At 40.6% G+C, this 22,568-nt stretch overlaps 1 protein-coding gene across 2 annotated transcripts; it reads left to right on the top strand.

Annotated features, from left to right (window-relative positions):
- The first annotated feature begins 457 nt into the window (after positions 1-457).
- Positions 458-16,801, top strand: LOC119745535 (neprilysin-4-like). 2 transcript variants are annotated; one of them, XM_038221929.1, is made up of 22 exons: positions 459-1,033; positions 1,842-1,958; positions 2,279-2,440; positions 2,843-2,926; positions 3,289-3,509; positions 5,000-5,071; positions 6,027-6,092; positions 6,435-6,551; positions 6,865-6,930; positions 7,279-7,415; positions 7,897-8,119; positions 8,616-8,714; positions 9,175-9,252; positions 10,869-10,978; positions 11,258-11,319; positions 12,240-12,291; positions 12,503-12,570; positions 13,361-13,491; positions 14,134-14,199; positions 15,045-15,131; positions 15,709-15,785; positions 16,597-16,801. In XM_038221929.1, exons 1-22 carry the CDS (start codon positions 898-900, stop codon positions 16,697-16,699), a joined length of 2,334 nt encoding a protein of 777 aa, XP_038077857.1. In that variant the 5' UTR covers positions 459-897; the 3' UTR covers positions 16,700-16,801. The 2 variants fall into 2 exon arrangements, with proteins under 2 accessions (XP_038077858.1, XP_038077857.1); XM_038221930.1 differs by lacking the exon at positions 15,045-15,131 and having other exon boundaries at positions 458-1,033.
- The last annotated feature ends 5,767 nt before the right edge of the window (positions 16,802-22,568 follow it).

Raw genomic sequence — 22,568 nt, 5'->3', positions numbered from 1 at the left:
GTTTATCCCAACATGAGGAACAAGAAGATTGGTGGCTTGCTTGCCAAGCAACAACACCGCAGACATAAACGCGCAGACGTCCCAGGCCCCAATCCACACCACCACCCTCTTCCAATACTGTAGTCATGGAGGAAGGAATATACTTTTTTTCCTCCTCATCCATATCTGACGCTGAACATAAACTTCTCTCCAAAAGTCCAAGGGTCTCAACTTTTGTCCCGCTGCATGCCCGTTGTGTGAACGACGTTCAGCTCAGCCAAGATCTCACAGATTACTACTGGTAGGATCCGTCTTCGTGAGTTTTTTCCTTGTTTCTGACCCATGTGACCCTCCCGTGTTAAACACCCCCCCCCCCCAAGAATCGTGTACCAGACCTTGAAACATTATGTTGAAGTTGTCAGTTCCCAGGTCACTAACCCTGATAACTCCCCCACAGGACAAAACGATCTCCCAGAGAGAATTAGCATTTGGAACTTTCAGCATAGACGAGGCCCATGTCACAGGTTCATTCTGTCAACAAGGCACAACAGGTGCATGTGGTATGCGATCATGTGACCAGCTATGCAAAGAAAGAATGTCTGCCCCAACTGAGTGTAGGACTGCCAGATTTTACCTTCTCTCCAACCATTCAGCTCCATGCTCCAATATTCACACAAGGCGTCTAAGTTAAATGAAACTTTTATTTATGACTTCTTCTACTTCTTGATATAGCAGAGGTCGATCTACCACAGCGACTGCAACTGATTACCCAAGCAAGACAACACATCGAGTCTTACTTCCCAAATTGAAACTTCACCTGACGTGGAGTCTCATACCTCCCTTTCCACTCCCCTAACCACGCCTCTCACCTCAACTTCTGCCGAACAACACATATCAATTTGGAGTAAAGCCCCCACCATGAAGGATAAGCTTACAACTTCCAAGGCTCAGCTGGCGCGCGAGGACTCTGTCGTCTCCAAGTCGCCCAGTAAAATTCCCTTTATTTTGGTGGGAATCTTCGCTGCTGTCACCATCGCCCTAATGATTACCACAAGTGAGTAGAGATCGAGCTTTTTCCGGGGGGGGGGGGGGTCGAAAACCCTTACAATATTGATAAAATTAATGAAACCAATGAATCTGAAACCATTAAAAACTTGCGATTAATTAATCTAAGGTTGATTCTCACTTACCGTTTGATAACTAAGATTTTACTGTTTGAAATTCTTCGTGAAACACCCCGGTTTCTCAGATACAGAGACCGGCAATTTAAGGAAATTTACAAAGGACCAACCGTGCTCAGCATTGTACTTTACTAAGCTCAGACAGAAGTTGCTCAGCAAAGACAGGTTACCAGCCATTTAGTCACGCAGTGTATCATATTGTTCATGGCTGGTTCTCAGACGGCTCATGCTTAGCACTAACATTTCCTAAGCAACATGGTCTGGCGACTCCCCTTTGAACACGGTGGAAAAGATCTATATTGAAACATTTTGTTTGGGTTTGTCTGATGCTATTTTGTTAATCAGACTTGAATGTTTGCAAGGTCTCGAGTTAAAAGATTTGACATCAGCAACGGGTGTATTCATTGTATAAGCTGCAGTGGGCCACCATTAACCCGACGTTTCGATGACGTTGGTATGTTCGCAGTGGCATAGCCGGGGGGGGGGGGGGGGGGGGGGCGGCTGGCCATTCGGCCAAGAAAATTTGGGCAAATTTTGTCGTTGATCCGCCTTTGGTGCTCACATAAAATGCTGGTACCCCCCCCCCCCCCCCGACCACCACCCCCCTCTTAAAAAATATTCTGCCTGTCGCACTGTATGTTTGTCTTCAGAATTTGACGAGTTTGTTTACGTGTTTTCCAGTTGTTTTCGCAGTACAGAAGAACGACATTGCCGCCAAGCTGGACGAACTGAAGGCAAATAAACCACCGGTGCCCGTGGATCGGGAGACGTGCACGACAAAGCAATGCTATGACTCCGGTAATAAGACAGGGATATCATACCCTGCACATTATCTGAATGACCAGGTCACACGGGTGACAACATGACCGACACTAGCTACAGTCCCTTTCAACTATTGCCCCGAAGGAATGTCACAGTTCAGAGAGACCGCAATGACACATTGTGGAAAAGTGTGAACTTAATGAACCAAGTTTCCACCTAAGATGTAATTACTGGTGAGAAAACACTTTCGAATTGCCGATGTTCATCAACGAAAATGTGAAACTTGGGCAAGATTTTGTTTTACGTTTTAAATTTTGTTTTACGTCTTATATCGTGTTGTCTCTTCATTTCTACAGCATATGCATACCTGAGTAATATGAACCAGAGCGTGAATCCCTGCGATAATTTCTTCGAGTACGCCTGCGGGGGCTGGAACCAGCGACACACCGTACCAGAGGACCAGATTAAAGTATCTGTTTTCAGTTCACTGAGAGACGATTTGAAGGACAAGCTCAAAGGTAACTCATGCCCCTAAATGTCATCTTATCCGACCTTCTCACATTTGTCTCCTTTAACTGATTGTGTCTGTGACATGTCACCCTCATCGTCACATCCCCGTCATTATCATGGCCCTTGTTTCTATCATCAACATTACCACCATCTTTTTTCATTGCCATCAATATCTTAATCACGCCCACTTTCGGTTCTTTTCCTGCCGTCATTAATGTTGTCATAAAGATTTTAAGGGCGACAATGACAGCACCGTATAAATCAGTCAGACATCTTCATCGACAGTAGCGTCATCGGTGAATGTCGTCGCTGATCTTGTGTTGTTATTGTCGTGATATTTTACTGATTGTTTGAGTACGCTGTACAAGAATTTGTCATTAAAACTGCCGTATTGGTCATTTCTTTATCAGTTCTATTTGAACGGAGCCCCATTGCCGGCGAACCCTCGTCGTATCACATCATAAGGAACGACTACCAGTCTTGCGAAGATCTGGGTAAGTTGTCTCATCTACCAAGCAAAGGACACCATCTATGAATTATCAGTTTGGCTATTTAGAACACGAATCACACGCAAATTACGAAGTTGTCTTTAAAAAATATTATCAGAGTGAATTTGCTTTACAACTTTTTACCCCCTCCCCCCCCAAAAAAAACCAATGACGACTTCTATTAATGTCAACGACAGGCTGTACTCACACATATTTTTTTAGCGATTGTAATACGTCGTTGATATTTGTGCGCATCGTTAGCAGTTAGATTGAACTTTAAAAAATATCTATAGTTATTCAGTTATATAAAGATAACAAGTCAATAACACAGTCAATTTGAGACTTCAGTTTTCGCAATTATCCAACAGACACCATCAATGAGTTGGGAGCCAAACCTCTGACGGACGTGCTGACTTCGCTGGGCGGCTGGCCGGTGCTGGGGTCTACCCCTGCCGGCGGTAACTGGAACGCCACCACCTTCGACTTCGAGAAACTCTGGGCCGCCCTCAGGGGCACACACGGCGTACAGATGATTGTGTACACGGACACGGTGACCGATCCTAACAACAAGACCAAGCACAAGTTGACTGTAAGCTCTTTAGGACACACAAGTTCGACCCGGATTCCGGGTTCGATTTGACCAGACATTCTTCTGAGTCAGAATGAACAACTGGCGTGTTCGAGTGACACATTTCTCCTTCCAAAATACGATTTTTGTGTCAAAATAACTCCTTCCTGCGTTTAGTGGTATTGAAAAGTGACTCAGAGAATGTCATTTTGACCCTCAAAAGAGACGGGTATTAAAGAGTGTATAATATTATTTGTAGTATTGTCTGTATTTACATGTAATAGGAAAAAGTATGCCTGTATCGTCAAAACAATCGGGACTATATCTTTGCTAGATATTGAAGAGTTGAAGTGCAGCGTAGTTTATTCACCGATAAATCTACGCTGATGTAAATCTACGCTCTGTGAAATTAGCACAAAGACATACAAGATTAGAGGTCGATGTATGTCTGAAAACAGATCGTGCAGGGCGAGTCAAAAAAAGTGGAACCCAAACACAAATAAATATATTTCATATTTAAAACAATATTGAGCACCATTGGAAGCCCATTTATTTAACTACTTTTCAGTGCAAAATTTACTTCAATTGCTCTACACGTTATTTTTTTTTATCACTAAATGCGATTCCAAAAATTGTCTTCAAACATCACCAGCGATAAAACCTCAGTTTAAAAGTTAAAAATATTCAACAAAGTCCTTTTGAAGGCTCACCCTTAAAAAAAAAATGGATTTTGCAAAGCCCAAGCACTAAGCAGAGTTGTTAATACAGATATTTATGTACTTCAGTTGTTGAATCAAGTATTATGTGTTATTTTCTTTGTTGTCCCAAACAGTCAGAACACACAATACATTGCTTTTTTGGACGAAACTGATTTTGGGGTTACCTTGTTTAAAAAATGATAAAAAAATTAACGTGGAGTAATTGAAATCATTTTTTTTAAATTGAAAAATAGTTTAATAAATGGGTTTCCAAGTCATAATTATTTTTAGTCACATATTTTTGTAAATATTTATTTGGGTTTGGGTTCTGCATGTTTTGGGTTTTCCGCATTACGATTTTTTTTGTGAGTTTTTTTTTTTTTGCCGATTTGCAGTCATGTGAAGCACAGTCATTTCGTGCACAAAGTGCAAATTATAATATTTTGCTATAGTAGCTAAAACGTATACATTTTTGAATACTAGTATTATTATTTACATTCGCACAAAGTTTCATAGCGATCGGATTATGATGACGTCATGATGACGTCACACATTTTGTACATTTTTGTGCAAAATATGTATGATCTAACAAAAAGATGTTTGCCCATAATTACGTCATGATGACGGCACTTGTCATATGATCTTATTCTGTGTGTCAAGTGTGGAGTCGATCTGAGCAAAGACAGTGTCAAATTTTGTGAGTAGAATGAAATAACAAAAAATAAATAAATCATCAACAAAAATCACCCGATGTCGTCATCGTGACGTCAGACATGTTGTAACGTATTTTTGCAATATTTTTTTTTTTATCAGGCGTCCACTCCGTTTTTCGTGGTACCAAAGGTCGGCATCGAGAAGACGCAATTGCGGGGTGTGAAGACTTTGGTAAGGAAAATCCCGTTATTTGCCATTACGTGTTTATATGCGAGAGATTCCATCCACACAATGAAAACGAGCACCACAATAAGCTCAGATTGCTTTGGATATTGCGGTGACTTAAGTTGTATTGTTGAAATAGAAATGAAACAGTCTTTCCATGAGCCTTTCCATGAGCGCGTTATACAGGGTGACCCCCCAAAAATGCAACCCTGAAATATTTGCTTTTTTCCAAAAACGTGATCGGTGAATTTTTATGTTTTGGATATCAGATTATAGCTGGTAGCTTTTTTTCTTTCAAATACTGAAAAAAAAAATCATGAAAATAACACATTGGGTTGCTGAGAAAATGCCAATTATGTAAAGGAAGTGATTTTTCATCTTGTACACAAAAGCTTCAAACAGTGAAACATTTTACTGTAAGCTCACTGTGCAACTATCTTTCATTTGTGCCATTTCTTTAGTATTTTGACATATTTATGATGCTGAAAATGTTTGAAATAGGACTAAAAAGGATGAAATGTTCAGGTAGAAAATAAAAGGTATTTCCATGAAATTCATTTGTTCTCTTGTCATAGTAGGTGCCGTGTTCTTTGTATTAGGACATGCACAAATAGATACAGTGTAAATCCCTTAATGTGGTAATGTTTGTGTACAGGAAGAAAATCACTTCTTATACATAATTGGCATTCTCTCAGCATCCCAATAAGCTATTTTCATGATTGTTTTTCAGTCTTTGAAAGAAAAAGCTCTCAGCTTTAATCTGATATCCGAAAAATAAAAATTAACCTATCACGTTTTTTGACAAAGGCAATTGTTTTAGGTTGCATTTTTTTGGGTCGCCCTGTATAGGCGTATCTATACGCATCGGATACAATACAGACTGAAAATACGTTTTACGTATCACCATTTATGACACTGCATCTTTATGATAACGACTTTAATTTGCATTTGTTTTCTCCAGATTGACGAACGAGACTATTCTGAGGAATTGGGGATAAAGATCCTTTTGGATGAGAGTTATTCGAAGGTAGGTGATGCATGTCCCCTGTTCCCTTCCATACTAATCAAACAGCTGCCTATATTTGCCAGCACGTTGAACTTTTTGTTAGTCATAAATTATCCCAGTTGATGGCAAGTTTCTTCAAATTCCGTTTGGCACGGTCCCCATGCTTGCATGGAGGTCTTTGGCAAGCACATTGATATAGTGTTACGAGGGCGTTCCCTCCAACTTGCCACGACTGCGTCCCGTCATCGTCGCAATACTCAGTGCAAAGTGCACGGTGAAATTGTGCCCGATTGTGTTTTGGGCCCTCCATATGGTCTCATGATTTCATACAATTACGTTTTTTTCACCAACGTTTTCTTTCAGGAGAGGAAAGCGTACCTCCAGTACATGATTGACATCGCCGTGGCTCTTGGCGCAGACGAGACAGTAGCGAAGGAGGATATGAAGAACCTCATCGAGTTCGAGTCGAATATGGCTAACGTAAGACATTCGTAGAAATTCGTCATCGATTCTTTCCTTGTCGATGTTTTTTTCTGGAAAGGCCAATTGGATTTGAAAATTGGCTTATTTATTTCGAAATGCACCCCTATCCAATTTACACATCTCGCAGCCTATATTGACGTATTTTAAGGGTGTGATATGATTTTGATTTTTACTCATTCGCTATGGTATTATGGAATGCAATTGTCATTCTCCTAAGTATATGAAACTGATATTTATTTATATGTTAAATATATGACAGGTAAAGAAAGTACAAAATTTTAATATTATTGCGTTTCTTTTTTTCCTACAGATTACTGTATTGCATCCATACTCTGGTACCACTGAAAACACTCTCAAGGAAATTGGAATGGATGTGGTAAAGATTTGACATTATTGCCTCGAGACTTGGTACATGTTCAGACTTTCCGTTGTTGTTGATGGGCATTTCTTCACAAGTAGACGTTTCATACAAATATCATGATATGAGTCGTTAAAGGGGTCTAGACGCAACAAAGCAGAATTCTCATATATTTAGAGTTTCGAGACAGTTAAAATTAAGTTAGATCCAATACGCAAGGTTTCGCCAATTACTGTGCACTCCATACAACTTTATAACACAAATTGTTGAAACTATTAATTCTTTATCAAATTTGCACATTATACCCAAATTATCATCCAACCGCACTTTTAAACACAGTCTGTTGGGATATTTTTTTTTTTCAAGATCGACTGGACGCGTTTCTTTCAACTAATGTTGCCGGCAAGCGTTGACCCAGGAGTAACAGACGACGAGCCAATCTTCAACTACAGCCCAAACTATATCGGCAATGTCACCATGTGGATAAAAGACCAAGACAACAGGTGGGTAAAGAATTAATAGGAAAAGGACCATCCTAAGCTGGATTTCATGGAAGGAATTCATTGAAAGAACTTTGAAAAAGTACTAACAATTAACATAAAATCCTCCGTGACCATCGTTGTTTTGCAGAATGTCGCTTGCCGGGCTATTAAATGGGACTAGCGGTTAAGTCGTAGCAGCATCGATATTTCATGTCGAAAGTATTTAAATAGGCCCCACCTGTCGGATTGGGGTGAAATGGGATGTGTTATGGAATAGTGGAAGGCCTTTGTCATAATAGCCTAAATCTAGACTGCGATACCATTCTTGCATATATTTATTGTATTTGGAGACTCATCACTTCCCATTATATGATATCATCTGATATCATAATGGGAAAACGCCATCTGATATCGGACAAGAAAGGGATAATCATTTCTGGAAGCAAATCGTGTGCAGGGAAACTTTAAAGATAGGTCAGTTTGTTTTTTCTTTTCCCGTCAGAGTCAAGGCCAACTACATGATCTGGTGTCTGGTGAGTGAGATGGTCCCCTTCCTGAACGAGACATTCCTAGCCATCCAGCACGAGTACCAACTGGAAGTGAACAAAACGATGTCTCCTACAGCTCGCTGGAAGACATGCGTCAACAACGCCAATGACCAATACATGTTTATCAGCGGTAGGATGTACGTGGATGAACACTTCACTGAAGATACGATACAAAAGGTATGGACAACAAAGAAGCAGTTCAGACGAGGATGATTAGTCAACTAGTGGCTGATTTGTGACGTAAACTGGGCATGCGCACTAATAGCAAAGTCTGAACGTCTCTCATCAATCGATGTTCAAAATGTCATCGCGAATCTTCTTGATCCTGGCTCCCCGTCATGCTTTATGATGCGCGCCTGGCTGTTGGTAACCAGCGATGCAACCGTACGCGTGCCCCATTAATACCTTAGACAGCTTACCCATTCCTTTTGGTCGAGAGCTTGTCCCGTGGCCGGTCTTAAACGGTTGAAAAAGTCTGGTGGGCTGGCTGGTCTCAAACAATTTTCCAGTGTCACAAGAAATTTTGACTCCTATGAAATCCGGTGCCTTTCACCGTTTATTGGTTGAACATTCACAATCCTCACGTAGGCGCATGCGCAGTACTACCAGTGACTCAGTATTTCCATAAGAAATGCGATACTTTTGTTAACAAAATCTGCTTTCCCCCCTGTAGACGCTTGAAATAGTTCACAATGTGCGGACGGCTTTCAAATCCATGCTGAAAACAAATGACTGGCTGCAGGAGGAAGACAAGGGCGTGGTGGCTGAAAAGGTAAGGTCAAAGGTCATCAAGGTGACAGTACGAAGGTCAAAGGGTCGTTATGAATAAGATCCGTGTGAGTCATACCACAAACTGGTATACATCATTTCGAAGTAACTGTCTCCAAGGAGATATGGTCAAGTTCTGAGAAGAAGAAGAAATACGAAACCCATCGTTTCGGTCACTGTGGTCAGAGCTTGACTCGAAAAATATATCTCGGAACCATTTCTCTGTGAATTCTCAAATGTATTTAACTTGCAAAGCCCCAAATCACTTTGACGATTGGAAGGCTTTTCGTAACTCTGGACTCGGTCATCAATTATTGATTCATGTGCGTTGTGTTACCACGTATAACAGGTGTAAATCAGGCCTTGTTTACTGGCTTTAGTTATTTTTATTAGAAAGATATAATTTTATGGAAATGCAAAGTAGCCGTTTTCAGCGATTTTTGTTGTTATTATCATCCCCATAGGCAGATGCTATGGACATCGCAATTGGTTACCCAGAATGGATCAAAAACAACACCAAGCTTGATGCGAAGTATGCCGATGTAAGTAGCAAAAAAAACAACCCAAAACAAATTGGGTAGTTTTAGGTGACAATAATGTTAGATTCCACCCCATGTGTATGTTAGGGTGCCAGGGTAACCGGGATGCCGCCGTGCATGTATTTGACAAAAAATAGCACAGTTACACGGCAATAACACAGTTTATGGTGTTGATATAGCGTGGAGTACTGTGGCCTCGTGGTTAAGGGCACTGATTCGTGGTCTGCGGGTAAAGCTGCAGGTTGTGGGTTCGAGTCCTGGCGGGGTCATGGTGCGTGTGCCCTTGGGCAAGGCACTTTGTCACGTAAATGGGTACCTGTTAGGGCGCCGAGATGGTTATTGTGATTGAATTAGCTGCCTTGCGCCTAACAGGCTGCATCGAGCTGTATACTCCCCAGGGAGCTGAGATGGTATTTGGAATGTTTCATGTGCCCAATGAGCAGGGGTAATCATGATGTAGCGCCTTGAGCACCAGTCCTGGTGGATACGTGCGCTTTATAAATATCCACTATTATTATTATTATTATTATTATTTATTCCAAAGGTTTCACGGTACTTCACACTGTCTTACCCCTGTTCATCAGACCACGAGACCATTTCTCTGCAGCAGGTTGAGATCAGCGCAATCTGCTTTCCACCTTCGTACATGGGCGTCGCCAGGATTTTTTCTAGAGGGGGGGGCAAAATTTTGTTTTGCCAAAAAATGATTGTATTTCTCAACACATTCTCGATTTATCAGTTTTAGAGGGGGGCAGGGACATTTTGCCCCCCCCCAACTCATTAAATTTACACCACTTTGTCTTCGCGCCTCTTTTTTTTTTTTTTTTTTTTTTTTTTTTTTTTTTTTGCTTTTCCAGGGGGGGGGGGGGGGCAAGTGCCCCCCTTGCCCCCCCCTCGCGACGCCCATGCCTTCGTAGGTTCCCATTTATACTCCTGGGTGGAGAGAAGCGATTATAGTCAAGTGTCTTGCCAAAGAACACAAGCATCCCATGTTCCCAGTCAGGGTTCGAACCCACGTACCACGGCACATGAATCGAACACGGTTACGGCGAGGGGTTCGGGCCCGCTTAAGGGCCCCGAAAATTTGTTGGATGTTAGATGCACTGTGGTGCGATTTGAGGCAATTTCTTACCACTTTAACCCCTTTTTTCCTGAGGAAAAGATAGTGGTGTTCGCAGTGCCTGCCTTTATTGCGACGTCACTAAAAAAATTAATAAAATTGGGTTCGTTTTTTTTTTTTTTGGGGGGGGGGAGGGGCCTGGCGCCCGTTGGCTCCCCCCCTGGATCTGCCCTTGAACCATTGGACCATAGTTTGCTTATGGGGTTGCCGTCAATATACTTCCTCTGATAGTTCTTGATAGCAAGTTGTGGTTCCGAGTCTGTTTGCTCTTTGTTTTACGGATTGACCTTATTAATAAAATCAAATGGAGCGCTGCACCTATATATATTCGCACAGACTCTTTCACGTCGTCTCTACCTGGCTTGTTAAAGTCTCTCCCATCCCAGTATGTGTGTATCGCATTCTGGTACTGTATAAAGATCACAAAGAAAAGGGAGGTCCTCTTCTAGCCGAAACGGAAAGATGACTGTTATGCGATTGTCTCTTTCTCTGCCAAAAGCTGACTGCCACGGACGACGAGTATTTCCAGAATAACCTGAGATACCGCGAGTGGCTATCCCAGGGTGCATTGGCTCGCTTACGTGAAGAGGTGAAAGACGATTATTCACTGTGAGTAGGTTTTGAATGTTTGGATAATTTAGTAGCTCGTGTCCCAATGTCGTCCTTTTTCGCTTCGACTAAAGCCTATAAAATTATGTGTATAGCTTTTAAAAGCACCAGCGGTCTTCTGTAATAACAAACTCTACCCTGGGTTTTGTGTCTTGGCTTTCAGTTCATGAATGAACAACAACTGTAAATATAATCTATTTGTTTGTTTCATTTGTTTGTTTGTTTGTTTGTTTGTTTTTACGAGAAAAGAAAGAAAGGTTTTTTCTGTTCTGCTTCTAGGTGGTCTTTTGGCGGGCCGGCCGTCGTCAATGCTATGTACGGTGCAGCCATTAATGGAATTTGTAAGCTATTTATGTCTTTCTTTTATACAATTATGTAACACAGAAGACAACCCTACATTAGCCACCACGTCAGCTTTCATTTTGCCAACCATCATCCACAACCTAGCCACACAGTCGTGTTTTACTACACCACTGAGGACAGTGCTTTGTGTTTCCCTTTGTCTCTGTAATATAACACTCTCCCATAGACTAAGCACATAACTGTACGACAGAGGACGGTCTTCAACAAGGGACACCCGAGGACTGAAACAATTCCTTTGTTCTCTCTTCGTGTATCGGTCCGGGGGGAGGGGTATGTAGTACAGGTACATCCATGCACATCACAATAGACGCTTTAAACTAAAATCCGGAACACTCTAAAACATCCATTTCGACATCCTTTTTGCTGGTCTAAAATGACACTTTTCGGGTCAAAAATGACACTTTTTGGGGACAAAATGACATTTTTATTTCGAGTCAAAATGAAGAGTGTCATTTTTTACCCGGAAAGAGTTGAGCCGATAGAACCCAGATTCTGAATCAATCTGATCTGGATTTTTTTTAAAGTGTGTAGCAACCAAACACTTAATCCATTCACCAACCCACCGACCCGTCTATGCCTCCTTTCCTCTCACGCTCATTGCTTTTAGCCACAAACTAGCCAATAACTAAAATAAACTCACTACCCAGTTATACAAGACGCCAATTTACTCACCAGTTTAACCAACCCTTGCAACCAACCAAGGAAAGCCTTTCGTCGGCTGGCGGTGGCTGGTACCATCCGGCCAACTGACAAACCGACCGACAAATCGACCGACCAACTAAACTATAAACAACCATTATCAGTACATCAACTGGCCCACCATTTGACACCAGTACCCGCCCAACGACCAATCACGAATCAGCCAACGCCATGACGTAATGTTCTTTTTTTGTTCTAGTGATTCCAGCGGCCCTTCTCCAACCACCTTTCTATCACAAGGATCTTCCCTGGTAAGTAACAATTAGGCCTACTTCAATCCTCTGAATCCATTAATATTTAAAGTTTAATCTTTCAAGATTTTTCCCGATAAAAATGAAGCGAACAAGTGAACTGTAAGCACCTTAGCAATTATGCTAGTTAGCTTATGGTAGTTTCTCAAGCTACCGTCGGGTTAATCTTGTCATTAAACCAATTAAACCAGTTTTCTTTATTGTATTTCAGGTACTCCAATTATGGTGGAATCGGTGTCATCATTGGGCACGAGATTACCCACGGTTTTGACAACTCGGGTAAATTAATCCTGAGATAACCTACGGTTTTGACAACCCCGGTAAACTAAGCCAAAGTCAATACTGATTATGATACCTCTGGGTAAAACTGAGTACATTTTTGGAAAAGGTCTGTATTTGGAACCTGTAAGAGACTAGTTTTTTGTGGTGTAAAGATGGGCGTCGGGAGGTGGGGGGGGGAGGGGTGGGAAGGGGGGCGCTTGCCCCCCCCCCCCCCTCTCCGGAAAAGCCACCCCCCCCCCGAAAAAAAGGCGAAATGAAAAAAAAAATGAGAAAGAGGTTGTAAGTCATATTTGCTGTTAATTTAATAGACAGTTAACAAAATGGGCGTCTGCAGGGGTGTCAATGGGATGGGGTGGGCAATGTCCCCCTGCTCACCCTCGAAAAAAATATGATAAATTGAGAATAGATGCTAGAGAAAGTACATGGATATTTTTGGGGAAAATGTGCTTTGCCTCCCCCTCAAAAAAAAAAACAATCCCGGCGACGCCCATGAGTGCAAAGGATACTTTAACCTAGATATTCAGGTCCCTATCATGCACTAAAAAGGTCGGTTGCAAGTGATTTTTCAGGGGTTAACTTTGTTTTATTTGATCTTAGATTTAGCTTTTATTAGAAATCGTATCGTTGAGCACAATCAAAAATATGTACTACTTCGATGACAAATGTTGCTGACTAAATGACGTTAAGGTTCAATTAAAAGAGGGAGGACTCTGTAAGTATTATGATTGATGGGTCGCCATTTTCAAGACATAGTTTCAATTCCAATATCTTGGTCTTTTTTTCACAGGGCGACGCTTCGACAAAGACGGCAACTATACAGTCTGGTGGCGTCAAGAGTCCATCGACAATTTCCTGGAGAGGGCGCAGTGTATCATCGACCAGTACTCCGAATTCATCATGCCAGAAACGAATAGAAGCGTACGTTTTGCTTTTCTTCCTTGAGTGATGACGGCCGGCGTATTTTTTTTTCCTAGGAGGGTTAGGGGCAATGTCATGAATAATTTAGTTTTTCCTTTGAATCATTGCAAGACTTAGGTTCTCGTTCTATTTTCCCCTTAATTTAAAATTATCTCAGTGATAAATTTGGAGAAGAAAAATAGTTGATGAAAATGAGCAGCGACGACGTGGATTCGAACCAGGGATCTTTGTATCCATAGCTCATCTCGCTATCCACTAGGCTACTGTGTGGTAGCTCGACGACAACCGTTCTTTAAAATGCTTTAATGTATTGTAAATAACTAGTTGAGTAACCTATTACAATGCTGTTGATGTCATTGTCCGGTCTCATGAATATACATGAATTATTCATGACATTGCCCCTAACCCTCCTAGGAATAAAAATTACGCTAACAGCCACACAGTTTAAAAGCGCCCTTTTAATGTGGTCGCTAAAGGAAATGGCAATCGGATCATTTTTGTCAATGGCTTTCCGGTTTCCATAAAAAAAGGGAACACAAGGGAATGACTGGTTGACCTTTTGAATCATTGTAAATTTAGAAGTTCTCCAAAATCTAATATCTTTTTTATTTATTTATTTATTTATTTATTTATTTTTTATAGCTGAACGGAGGTCAGACGCAGGGTGAAAACATTGCTGACAACGGAGGCCTGAGAGAGTCTTACAAGGTATCATCAGCATGAATCACATCTTAAAATTATATTCATTGCAAGTGTATTTTTATTTCAGAAGCCATCTTGATAATCCAGGATTATCGGCTGATTGCATCTCGGTCACTAATATAAGCTTTCCTCGTAAGATTCTCTCAAGTTGAGTAATACACAAAATGAACGTTCAGGGAATTTTTTTTGCGGAATTTTTGCAGGTTTGTTTTCGAGATGAATCCTTTAAAGGGAAAATACAACATTTGCAAACATCAAAAAATAAAACTACCAAATCATTTTGAAATACCTTACTGGACTGTTAGTGAATGACAGTGTTAAGCATCCTGTAAAATCATGGCACCTGGTATACTGTCATTTTCAAGAAAAGTGGTATTTTTGTATCAATTTCCAACGCTGATCGGCCGATCAGCGTTGAAAACAACTGTTTTTTTTCTTCAAATACTGGCCCCAATTGACCATCGCACTTTTTTGCAATCGATTAGAAACCTATGAACGGGTACGAGCCAGCTAGACTGGTTCCCTGACCTTACAATTCCCCAATGTATGTAAACTGCTCTGTTTCTGCTTATATGGAGTCAGGGGAACCAGACTACAGGAAAATGATCGTTTCTCTTGGTTTTTATAGCATTTTCTAACCCAAAACCTCAAAAAAGTCCGTGTAACTATATTTGCTATACATTTCCAACCCCCCCCAATTCCATCCATTTCTGAAAATTACAGCAAAAGCAAATGATGTGTATTCCCTTTAATGCATGTAATTACGAACACATACACCCTTCTTAAATATCGTCACGTTTATGTATGGTACAATATATATTTTCCCCCACAACATTTCCTCTTGCGTCAAGGCTAACATGGACAACATATCCAAGCAACCTCGTCTCCCCGGCATTGACTTCACCGAAGAGCAGATGTTCTTCCTGTCATATTCCCAGGTATACAATTAAAACTGATCCATTCAACCCCGCCCACCTGCCCACGTGCGCATGCCCAGTGCTATATGCTGGGCGTGTCATTTGCAAATGCACGCATAGCGGACATTTCTCGGACAATCAAGGCTGTGATTGGTCAATACATCTGGAGGCGGGGCTTAGTAAATCGGTCTTATATTAAATTTTCATCATAACACAGAAAACCAAACCCCTAAATGGATAAATCCAAAAAGCAGAGTTTCTTGTTCATTCCATTATTTAGGTAATGTTCAGCTCCTTATAATTTAGAAACCGATTCTCGCTCCAATTTACAGACCCGTCCCTTCAAAACTATTTTGACGTTTTTAACATCATGAACTTAAAAGTATCTTTTGTCTTTCCTAATAAGCTTTCATGTGAGGTTGGACAATGACCACAAAGGCCAATATCCATTAAAAAAACGCGTCCAAAATTTGGCTAAACTCAAGTTTTTGCACTTATCCCTCTTTAGTGTACAATACAAGTTTGAAAAATGAAATATCATGCAACTATAGATTGAGCCATTTTCATGAAAAACTGTAATTAATTTCTTGCAATCAAGCTATGGTGCAGTGTGTTCACACCAGAGGGAGCGGATGACGTCATCGACAATGATGTGCACAGTCCTGGCCCATACAGGTATGTCAGGTGTTTTCAAAACCTCGGGCTCATTGACCGTCTTGGCTTCAGACGATTTTAAATTCCTCTCTCGGGACCTCTGGGTCAATACAGGTCATCTTCTGCTTGTGATCAATAAAATCTATTATAGAGGTCATAAAGGTTTAGATGTTTCCATTTGTATCGGACTTGAAACGTTTCTGTAGTCACACTTGAAGACAATTCACGTCCCATGTCTGATCCAATGCACATTACGATGAAATTGCGCCACACTCTGCAAAATGTGAAATGATATATCTGTAGCAGGCTTCGTTTTTACACATTTGTCTGAATAATGTACTCGGCTCTTTAAATTCAAGGATTAATACATGTATAAATCAAGAAATTATGTGTCAGTATGATTCAGAACATGACCAGATTAAAAAAAACACCCTTGCAATAAGCTTGTCAGAGAAAACTGCTACTGTTATTTGACGTAATAAAACAGAATACTGAAAGAAAGCGCTCAACTGGTAAAGCTTTAAACATTATTCTGCGAGAACACTCTCAGATTTAAAAATTGAAGCAAGGAGAAAATAAAGTAATTTTGACAAATCAAACAACAAACGGTTTGTAAACATGGGCATGCGAAAACAAAAACGACATACGTGGTAGCACTTATAGTTACTAAATGAAAAAAAGAGCTCTAACTATATTTCCTAATTTACCAATTCTAGCGTTTTAAGTAAACGTAATCAACTATTTCTATAATAATTTCTATAATATCATTTCTATGATATACATTTCCCAAAAATGATAACTCCATCTCGCTTTATCGTTCTCGTTCGCACAGAGTCATCGGTGCGCTTCAGAACAACGAGGCGTTCAGCGCTGCGTTCAACTGTCCGGCTGGAAGCTACATGAACCCAGACCTCAAATGCAAAGTCTGGTACTAACTTCCTCCAATAATAGACCGTATGTGTAGCGGCCATCTTAGAGGGCATCATTATTTTGTTTTATACAACACCTGATTAAAACCCCGTCATCTGATTGGTGGATCGTTGATCACATGTCATTGAATTATTCGTACCAACGCACGGCGTGCGCGTGGCGCGCAGCGCACAGTGCAATGGAAGTTCTATTGCACGGTAAATTGCAACTTCCATTGCACGGTGTCACTGCTGCTGGTGGTGGCGCTGTTTTAAATCGAGATAAATTAAATATGATTGTTCTGAACCTGTTGAACAGTTTGCATTAACATAAATATGATGAACTTGTCGAACTTTGAAACAGTTTTTAACCTGATTAAATTGGCTATTAAAAGTCAACCAATCAGATGACAAGGATTTATTCAGGTGTTATGTAAAACAAATAATGAATGTTTCACGTTCGTGGAATGGAAAGAATAATTTCATGAAGTGACAGATAAAATGTTCCATCCCACTCGGCTTCGCCTCGTGGAATGGAACTTTTCATCTGTCACCTCATGAATTTATTCTTACCATTGCACTCACAAACATTCATTATTTGTATAATAACAAGGGTTGCACAAATGGGTGAACAGATTGCTGCAGTAAAACAAAGCCATTGCTATCCAAGATGGCTGCTACGCACCGGGTCCATTTTGGCGTGGTGTTCATCGTAAATATTATATACTTTATTTGTAAAACATCAAAATTGAAAATCAACTGATAACTTAACTTTGAACAGATTTTCTTATTGAGTTAAAACTTTATCATTTGTTCCCCCGGTTCAGTCACTGGTAACAGTATTCGTAACATGAACAGTATGAACGGAACACAATAATTCTAGAAATGTACTTCTGTTAAATTGTTTTTATTTAATTAAATGCATAGGGCCTAGGATCATTTGCATTTATTCCGGAACTAACCTACATTATCAAGAAGCTTTATACTTGGATTTAATATCGTACTGGTACTAAATACTGGCTTGCTGCCATTAACGACAAAAATGTAGGTGATTTTCCCAAAGATCAGTCAATAAATTGACTTATTTTGACAGAGTGCTATCGACGAAATCGTGTTTCGTGATCAAAACTGTTTAATATGCATGTACTGAGCTGTAACGTCAACATGTTTAGGCCTGAACCAGTGGCGTCACCAGACTTTTCAGTCTGGGGGGCACGGGGGGGGGGGGCACCAGCATTTGATGGGGGGGGGGGGCACTTAGGTGGATACGGATCGCCGTCCTGGGGGAGGGGTCTAAGGGTATCCCCCTCCCCTTTGGAAAATTTTCGCATACGGAGGATGGGCTAGATGCAAAATGGTGCCACATTTGATGCTAAATTCGATCTGAAGATATCTCCAGAAATTGCTATTTTTGAGGTAATGATTTTAACAACGTGCAGAATTTTGCAGAGGATAGGGGGGGGGGGCACCAGCATTGGGGGGGGGGGGGGGCGCACTCGGGGGGGGGGGCACTAGGTTTTCCAGGGGGGCACATGCCCCCCCCCCCCCTGGCCCCCCCTTGGCGACGCCACTGGCCTGAACATTCTTCTGTGGAATTTGGAGTGATGTCTGACGAAACACTATTTTTTGAGGTATTCGTTGTATGACCCAGAGGAAAACACTTTAATTAAAAGCCATTTGACAATTTTCAGAAAGGTGACTCGGATCCCCGATAGTGTTTTGTTCTGAGAGTTCAGCGATCGAGCGTTTTAAAGAGACACAACTTGTTGATTTTCATTCGTGGACGTCGGGCATATAAATGCCTCACTGATAACAAATATTTGTCCAGGGTATATAAATATGACAATGAACCTCGTTCGTCGAACTCCTGCTATTGTGTCGCGGTCATTCAGCCTTCGTGTTTCGCTGTTATCTTATCCTTCACAGAAGGAATTCAACATATTAATTCCCAATAACAAGTCTTCAATGTGGTCCATTATTCGAAAAGTAAATAGTTTATTCAGATCACAATTCTGTTTGTGTGGAAGCCGTCAATTAATGGGAGTTTCCCACCAATAGAGGGCGCCATGACACCTCTTCGACCAGATGTCTTCACAAATGTTTCCTTCTTCTGAGAGGCAACGGTTTTCTTCAGAAAACAAAACTGATGAAATCTTAAAAGACATGGATTTCGTGCGAGATGGGGAATCGGGAAATGATGTCGGAAGCAATGTCGAAATGTTCTGTTTAAAGGGAATATACAACATTTGCAAACATCGAAAAATAAAACTACCAAGTTTTTACGAAATACCTTACTAGGATGTTGGTAAATGACAGTCTCAAGCATCTTGTAAAATTATGGCACCTGGTGTGAAGTCGTTTTCAAGAAAATGGTATTTTTGTAAACATTTCCAACGGTGGTCGGCCGACCAGCGTTGGAAAAACCTAACTATTTTTCAACTACTGCTCCAAATTTACCATTTTTTCAGTCCAAATTTGTTTGCTATTGGTTACATGTTCATGAACGGGTGCAGGCCAGCTAGACTGGTTCCCTTGCCTTACAATTTTCCATCATCTATAAATTGGTCCATTTTATCTTTTGTGGAGTCAGGGAACCAGACTACTTGATCATTTGTGTTTTTCTTTGTTTTTCCAACCTTTTCGAACACAAAACTTCAAAAATGTCAGTGTAACGATATTTGATCTATTATACTAACCTCTCAAATAGTTCATTTCTGAAAATTACAGCAAAAGCCAATGATGTACATTCCCTTCAAAACCCAACTTTTTAAATTAAAGAAGCAATATGTTTGTATGCCAAGTTCGAACATTCTCACATTTTAACCCCTACCCATTTTGTACTAGCTGAATCAGGATGTGATAAATTATTATACGAATGTTTGGAAGCTCATATATTATTTTATTGTTAGTCAAGCTATTGCATTAGGTTATACAAGTTGGGTAAGACACTATTGGCAATGTTATTTAACCAACATTTAGAACGAAACTACTTCAATTGTTAGTTCATCCGGGTAACACTTGCCCAATTTTTGGGAGGAATTTGCCCAAGAGTTGGTACCTTGGCCAACTCACTGGCAAAATATCAACCCATATTTACCAGACTCTTTTGAGTTTCGTGAGGTGTCCACACGTTATTTCGTAATATCTGTTTTACCTCTTTCTAGGGATGATTGTGATTGCCGTGCTCTCCGCCCGAAAAATAGAAACGAGAATAGAAAAGAAAACAATAATCAAATCACGTGACCTGCAAGCTAACATCTGACGTAGGGCCTATGCTGCTTTCCCGGATCGTGTTGGGAGATTATCATGAGTGCATTTTTTTTATTTCCAAGAAATTACGCATTAATTGCCGCGAACCATGGGCGTCGCCAGGATTTTTTTCTAGAGGGGGGCAAAAACACATTATTATGTGGAGTACTGTGGCCTCGTGGTTAAGGGCACTGATTCGTGGTCTGCGGGTAAAGCTGCAGGTTGTGGGTTCGAGTCCTGGCGGGGTCATGGTGCGTGTGCCCTTGGGCAAGGCACTTTGTCACTCATTGCTTCTCTCCACCCAGGAGTAAATGGGTACCTGTGAGGGCAGAGATGGTTATTGTGATTGAATTAGCTTCCTTGCGCCTAACAGGCTGCATCGAGCTGTATACTCCCCAGGGAGCTGAGATGGTATTTGGAATGTTTCATGTGCCCAATGAGCAGGGGTAATAATGATGTAGCGCCTTGAGCACCAGTCCTGGTGGATACGTGCGCTTTATAAATATCCACTATTATTATTATTTCCCCCCCTCCAAAAAAAACACCTCTATATTTTCCAGCATTTTCCCGATTGATCTTTTTTCGAGGGTGGGCAGGGACATTTGCCCCCTCCCCAAACCCATTAAATTAACAACAATATGATTTCGGGAGTTCAATTTTTCTGTGAAACCAGCTAGAGCTTCAAAACCCCACAGCCAGTTTAAATTAAACAGAGTACACGATTTATACAAAGTAACAGTCTGAGGTGGAATTATGAACAATCTCAACAACCAACTTGGTTAACATTCATTTAAAAATTTGGGAAGGTAAAATTAGTCTTTTCAGCGTTATCATAACCACTGAGTGCACACCCATTCCCCCCTATTCTCCCAGGTCCCCGAGCCCCCCCCCCCCGCAGTCTCAGCCCTGCAAGTCCCCATCCAAAAGTCATCCCCTCCCTAAAAAGAAAACCCCATAGTCAGGTGGCATATGGTCGGAATCGTGACCGACTGGTCCAAAGCACCAAACTTGGCAGATAGATTCTTATAGACCTAGAGAAGATATTTAGAAGGGGTGACACCTGAAATTCTTTTGGGAAGGGTGCCTAATTTGCATAAATCTTTAATCCCTGCCGTGTAATATATTTTTCCCATATTTGGGTATATTTTTATTTTTTATTTTTTTGAAAAGTGTATACTGGTGATTCTACTTGCATATTCTTACTTCAATAACATTTTCTAAAGCATGTAAGTGACTGAATAATTAAGAGGACATAGTAAATCACCAAAATGGCTACTATTTTACCCTAAAGTTACGCGTATTTACCTTTTCCTCAGATATCATCAAATAGTCTTGCCAAACGTGGGTATTGATGAGCTTCAAATTCACAAAGGTACTTACTGACATAGTTAACCTAACAAAAATAAATGGGAAATCATGTGAAAATTGATATCATCTTGATGTTTGGCCCAAAAGACCAAAAAAGGGGAGAAAATGTGGTGTCCGTAAATTGGGCTACTACGGGAAGGGTAACGAGGGGACTTGAACAAGTTCAACAAAATCCCCCCAAATAAGAGATTATTGTTGTTTACAATTATTTTGTCTACGCCAAAACGTTTTCTCAACAATAGTTTTGGGAATTTCCTTGAACTTATTCCAGTCTTCCATGTTAGGCAACCCTTCACCTTACTTGTTAGCCCAATTTATGGACACCTCGTTTTTTCCCCAGTTTTTGTTTTCTGGGCTAAATATCAAAATGTTCTCATTGTTCACATGATTTTGCATAAGGTTTCAATAGGGTAACTGTACTAGTAAGCTACGTGGTGAATTTGAAGTTCATCAATGCTGATGTTTGGCAAGACTAATTGATGATATCTGGGGACAAGGTAAATGCGCGCAATTTAGGGCATAATAGTAGCCATTTTGGATCGTTACTTTGTCCTCATAATTATTCAGTCACTTATATGCTTTGGAAAATGTTATTTAAGTAAAGATATGTAAGTAGAATCCCCAAAATACACTTTTCAAAAAATAAAAAAATAAAAATATACCCAAATATGGGAATAAATATATTACATGGCAGGGATTAACCATTTATGCAAATTAGGGACCCTTCCCAAAAGAATTTCAGGTGTCACCCCTTCTAAATATCTTCTCTATAGGTCTATAAGAATCTATCTGCCAAATTTGGTGCTTTGGACCAGTCGGTCACGATCTTGACGAAAATTAGATCCAAGCCACCTGACTACCAAGAAATCATGAGTATGAAAAAACAAGTTCGTCCTTGTTCCTTCCCAACAACAACAACAACAACATAAAAGGGTCACCATGCAGATACATGGGAGTCATTCGACGCACGAGGTTTCATGATAATAATCGTCTGTTCCGTTGTGTCAACATTATCGAGAAGTGATAACAATGACCGAGTACAGGGGACCGCTGTGCTCAACAGGCTTCCACGAACTAAAATTACACATAAAAGGTATATGAGGTGTACACTTCGTCATTTTCAGATTATATAGCTTAAAATTATCTCTGGCTCCTAACATTTTGAAATGTTGCTGAACAGGTTAAACTTTACCGTAGAGCACGAACGTTGTATTTTTAATGAATGACATGCATGCATTTACATATAATAGGCCGCTAAATGTATTTTTTACCCTCCATG

Source organism: Patiria miniata, unplaced genomic scaffold, assembly GCF_015706575.1.
Source record: "Patiria miniata isolate m_02_andy unplaced genomic scaffold, ASM1570657v1 HiC_scaffold_7, whole genome shotgun sequence".
Classification (NCBI taxonomy): Eukaryota; Metazoa; Echinodermata; class Asteroidea; order Valvatida; family Asterinidae; genus Patiria; species Patiria miniata.
The sequence above is the reverse complement of the archived record's forward strand: the minus strand, read 5'-3'. Positions and strand labels throughout refer to the sequence as shown.

Bases quoted from the DNA above. Each gene is read 5' to 3' on its own strand.
- LOC119745535 (XM_038221929.1), top strand. From the start codon at position 898: ATGAAGGATAAGCTTACAACTTCCAAGGCTCAGCTGGCGCGCGAGGAC. The intron at 1,034-1,841 runs GTGAGTAGAGAT...CGTGTTTTCCAG, and splicing joins CGCCCTAATGATTACCACAA to TTGTTTTCGCAGTACAGAAG. The intron at 13,492-14,133 runs GTACGTTTTGCT...TATTTTTTATAG, and splicing joins TGCCAGAAACGAATAGAAGC to CTGAACGGAGGTCAGACGCA.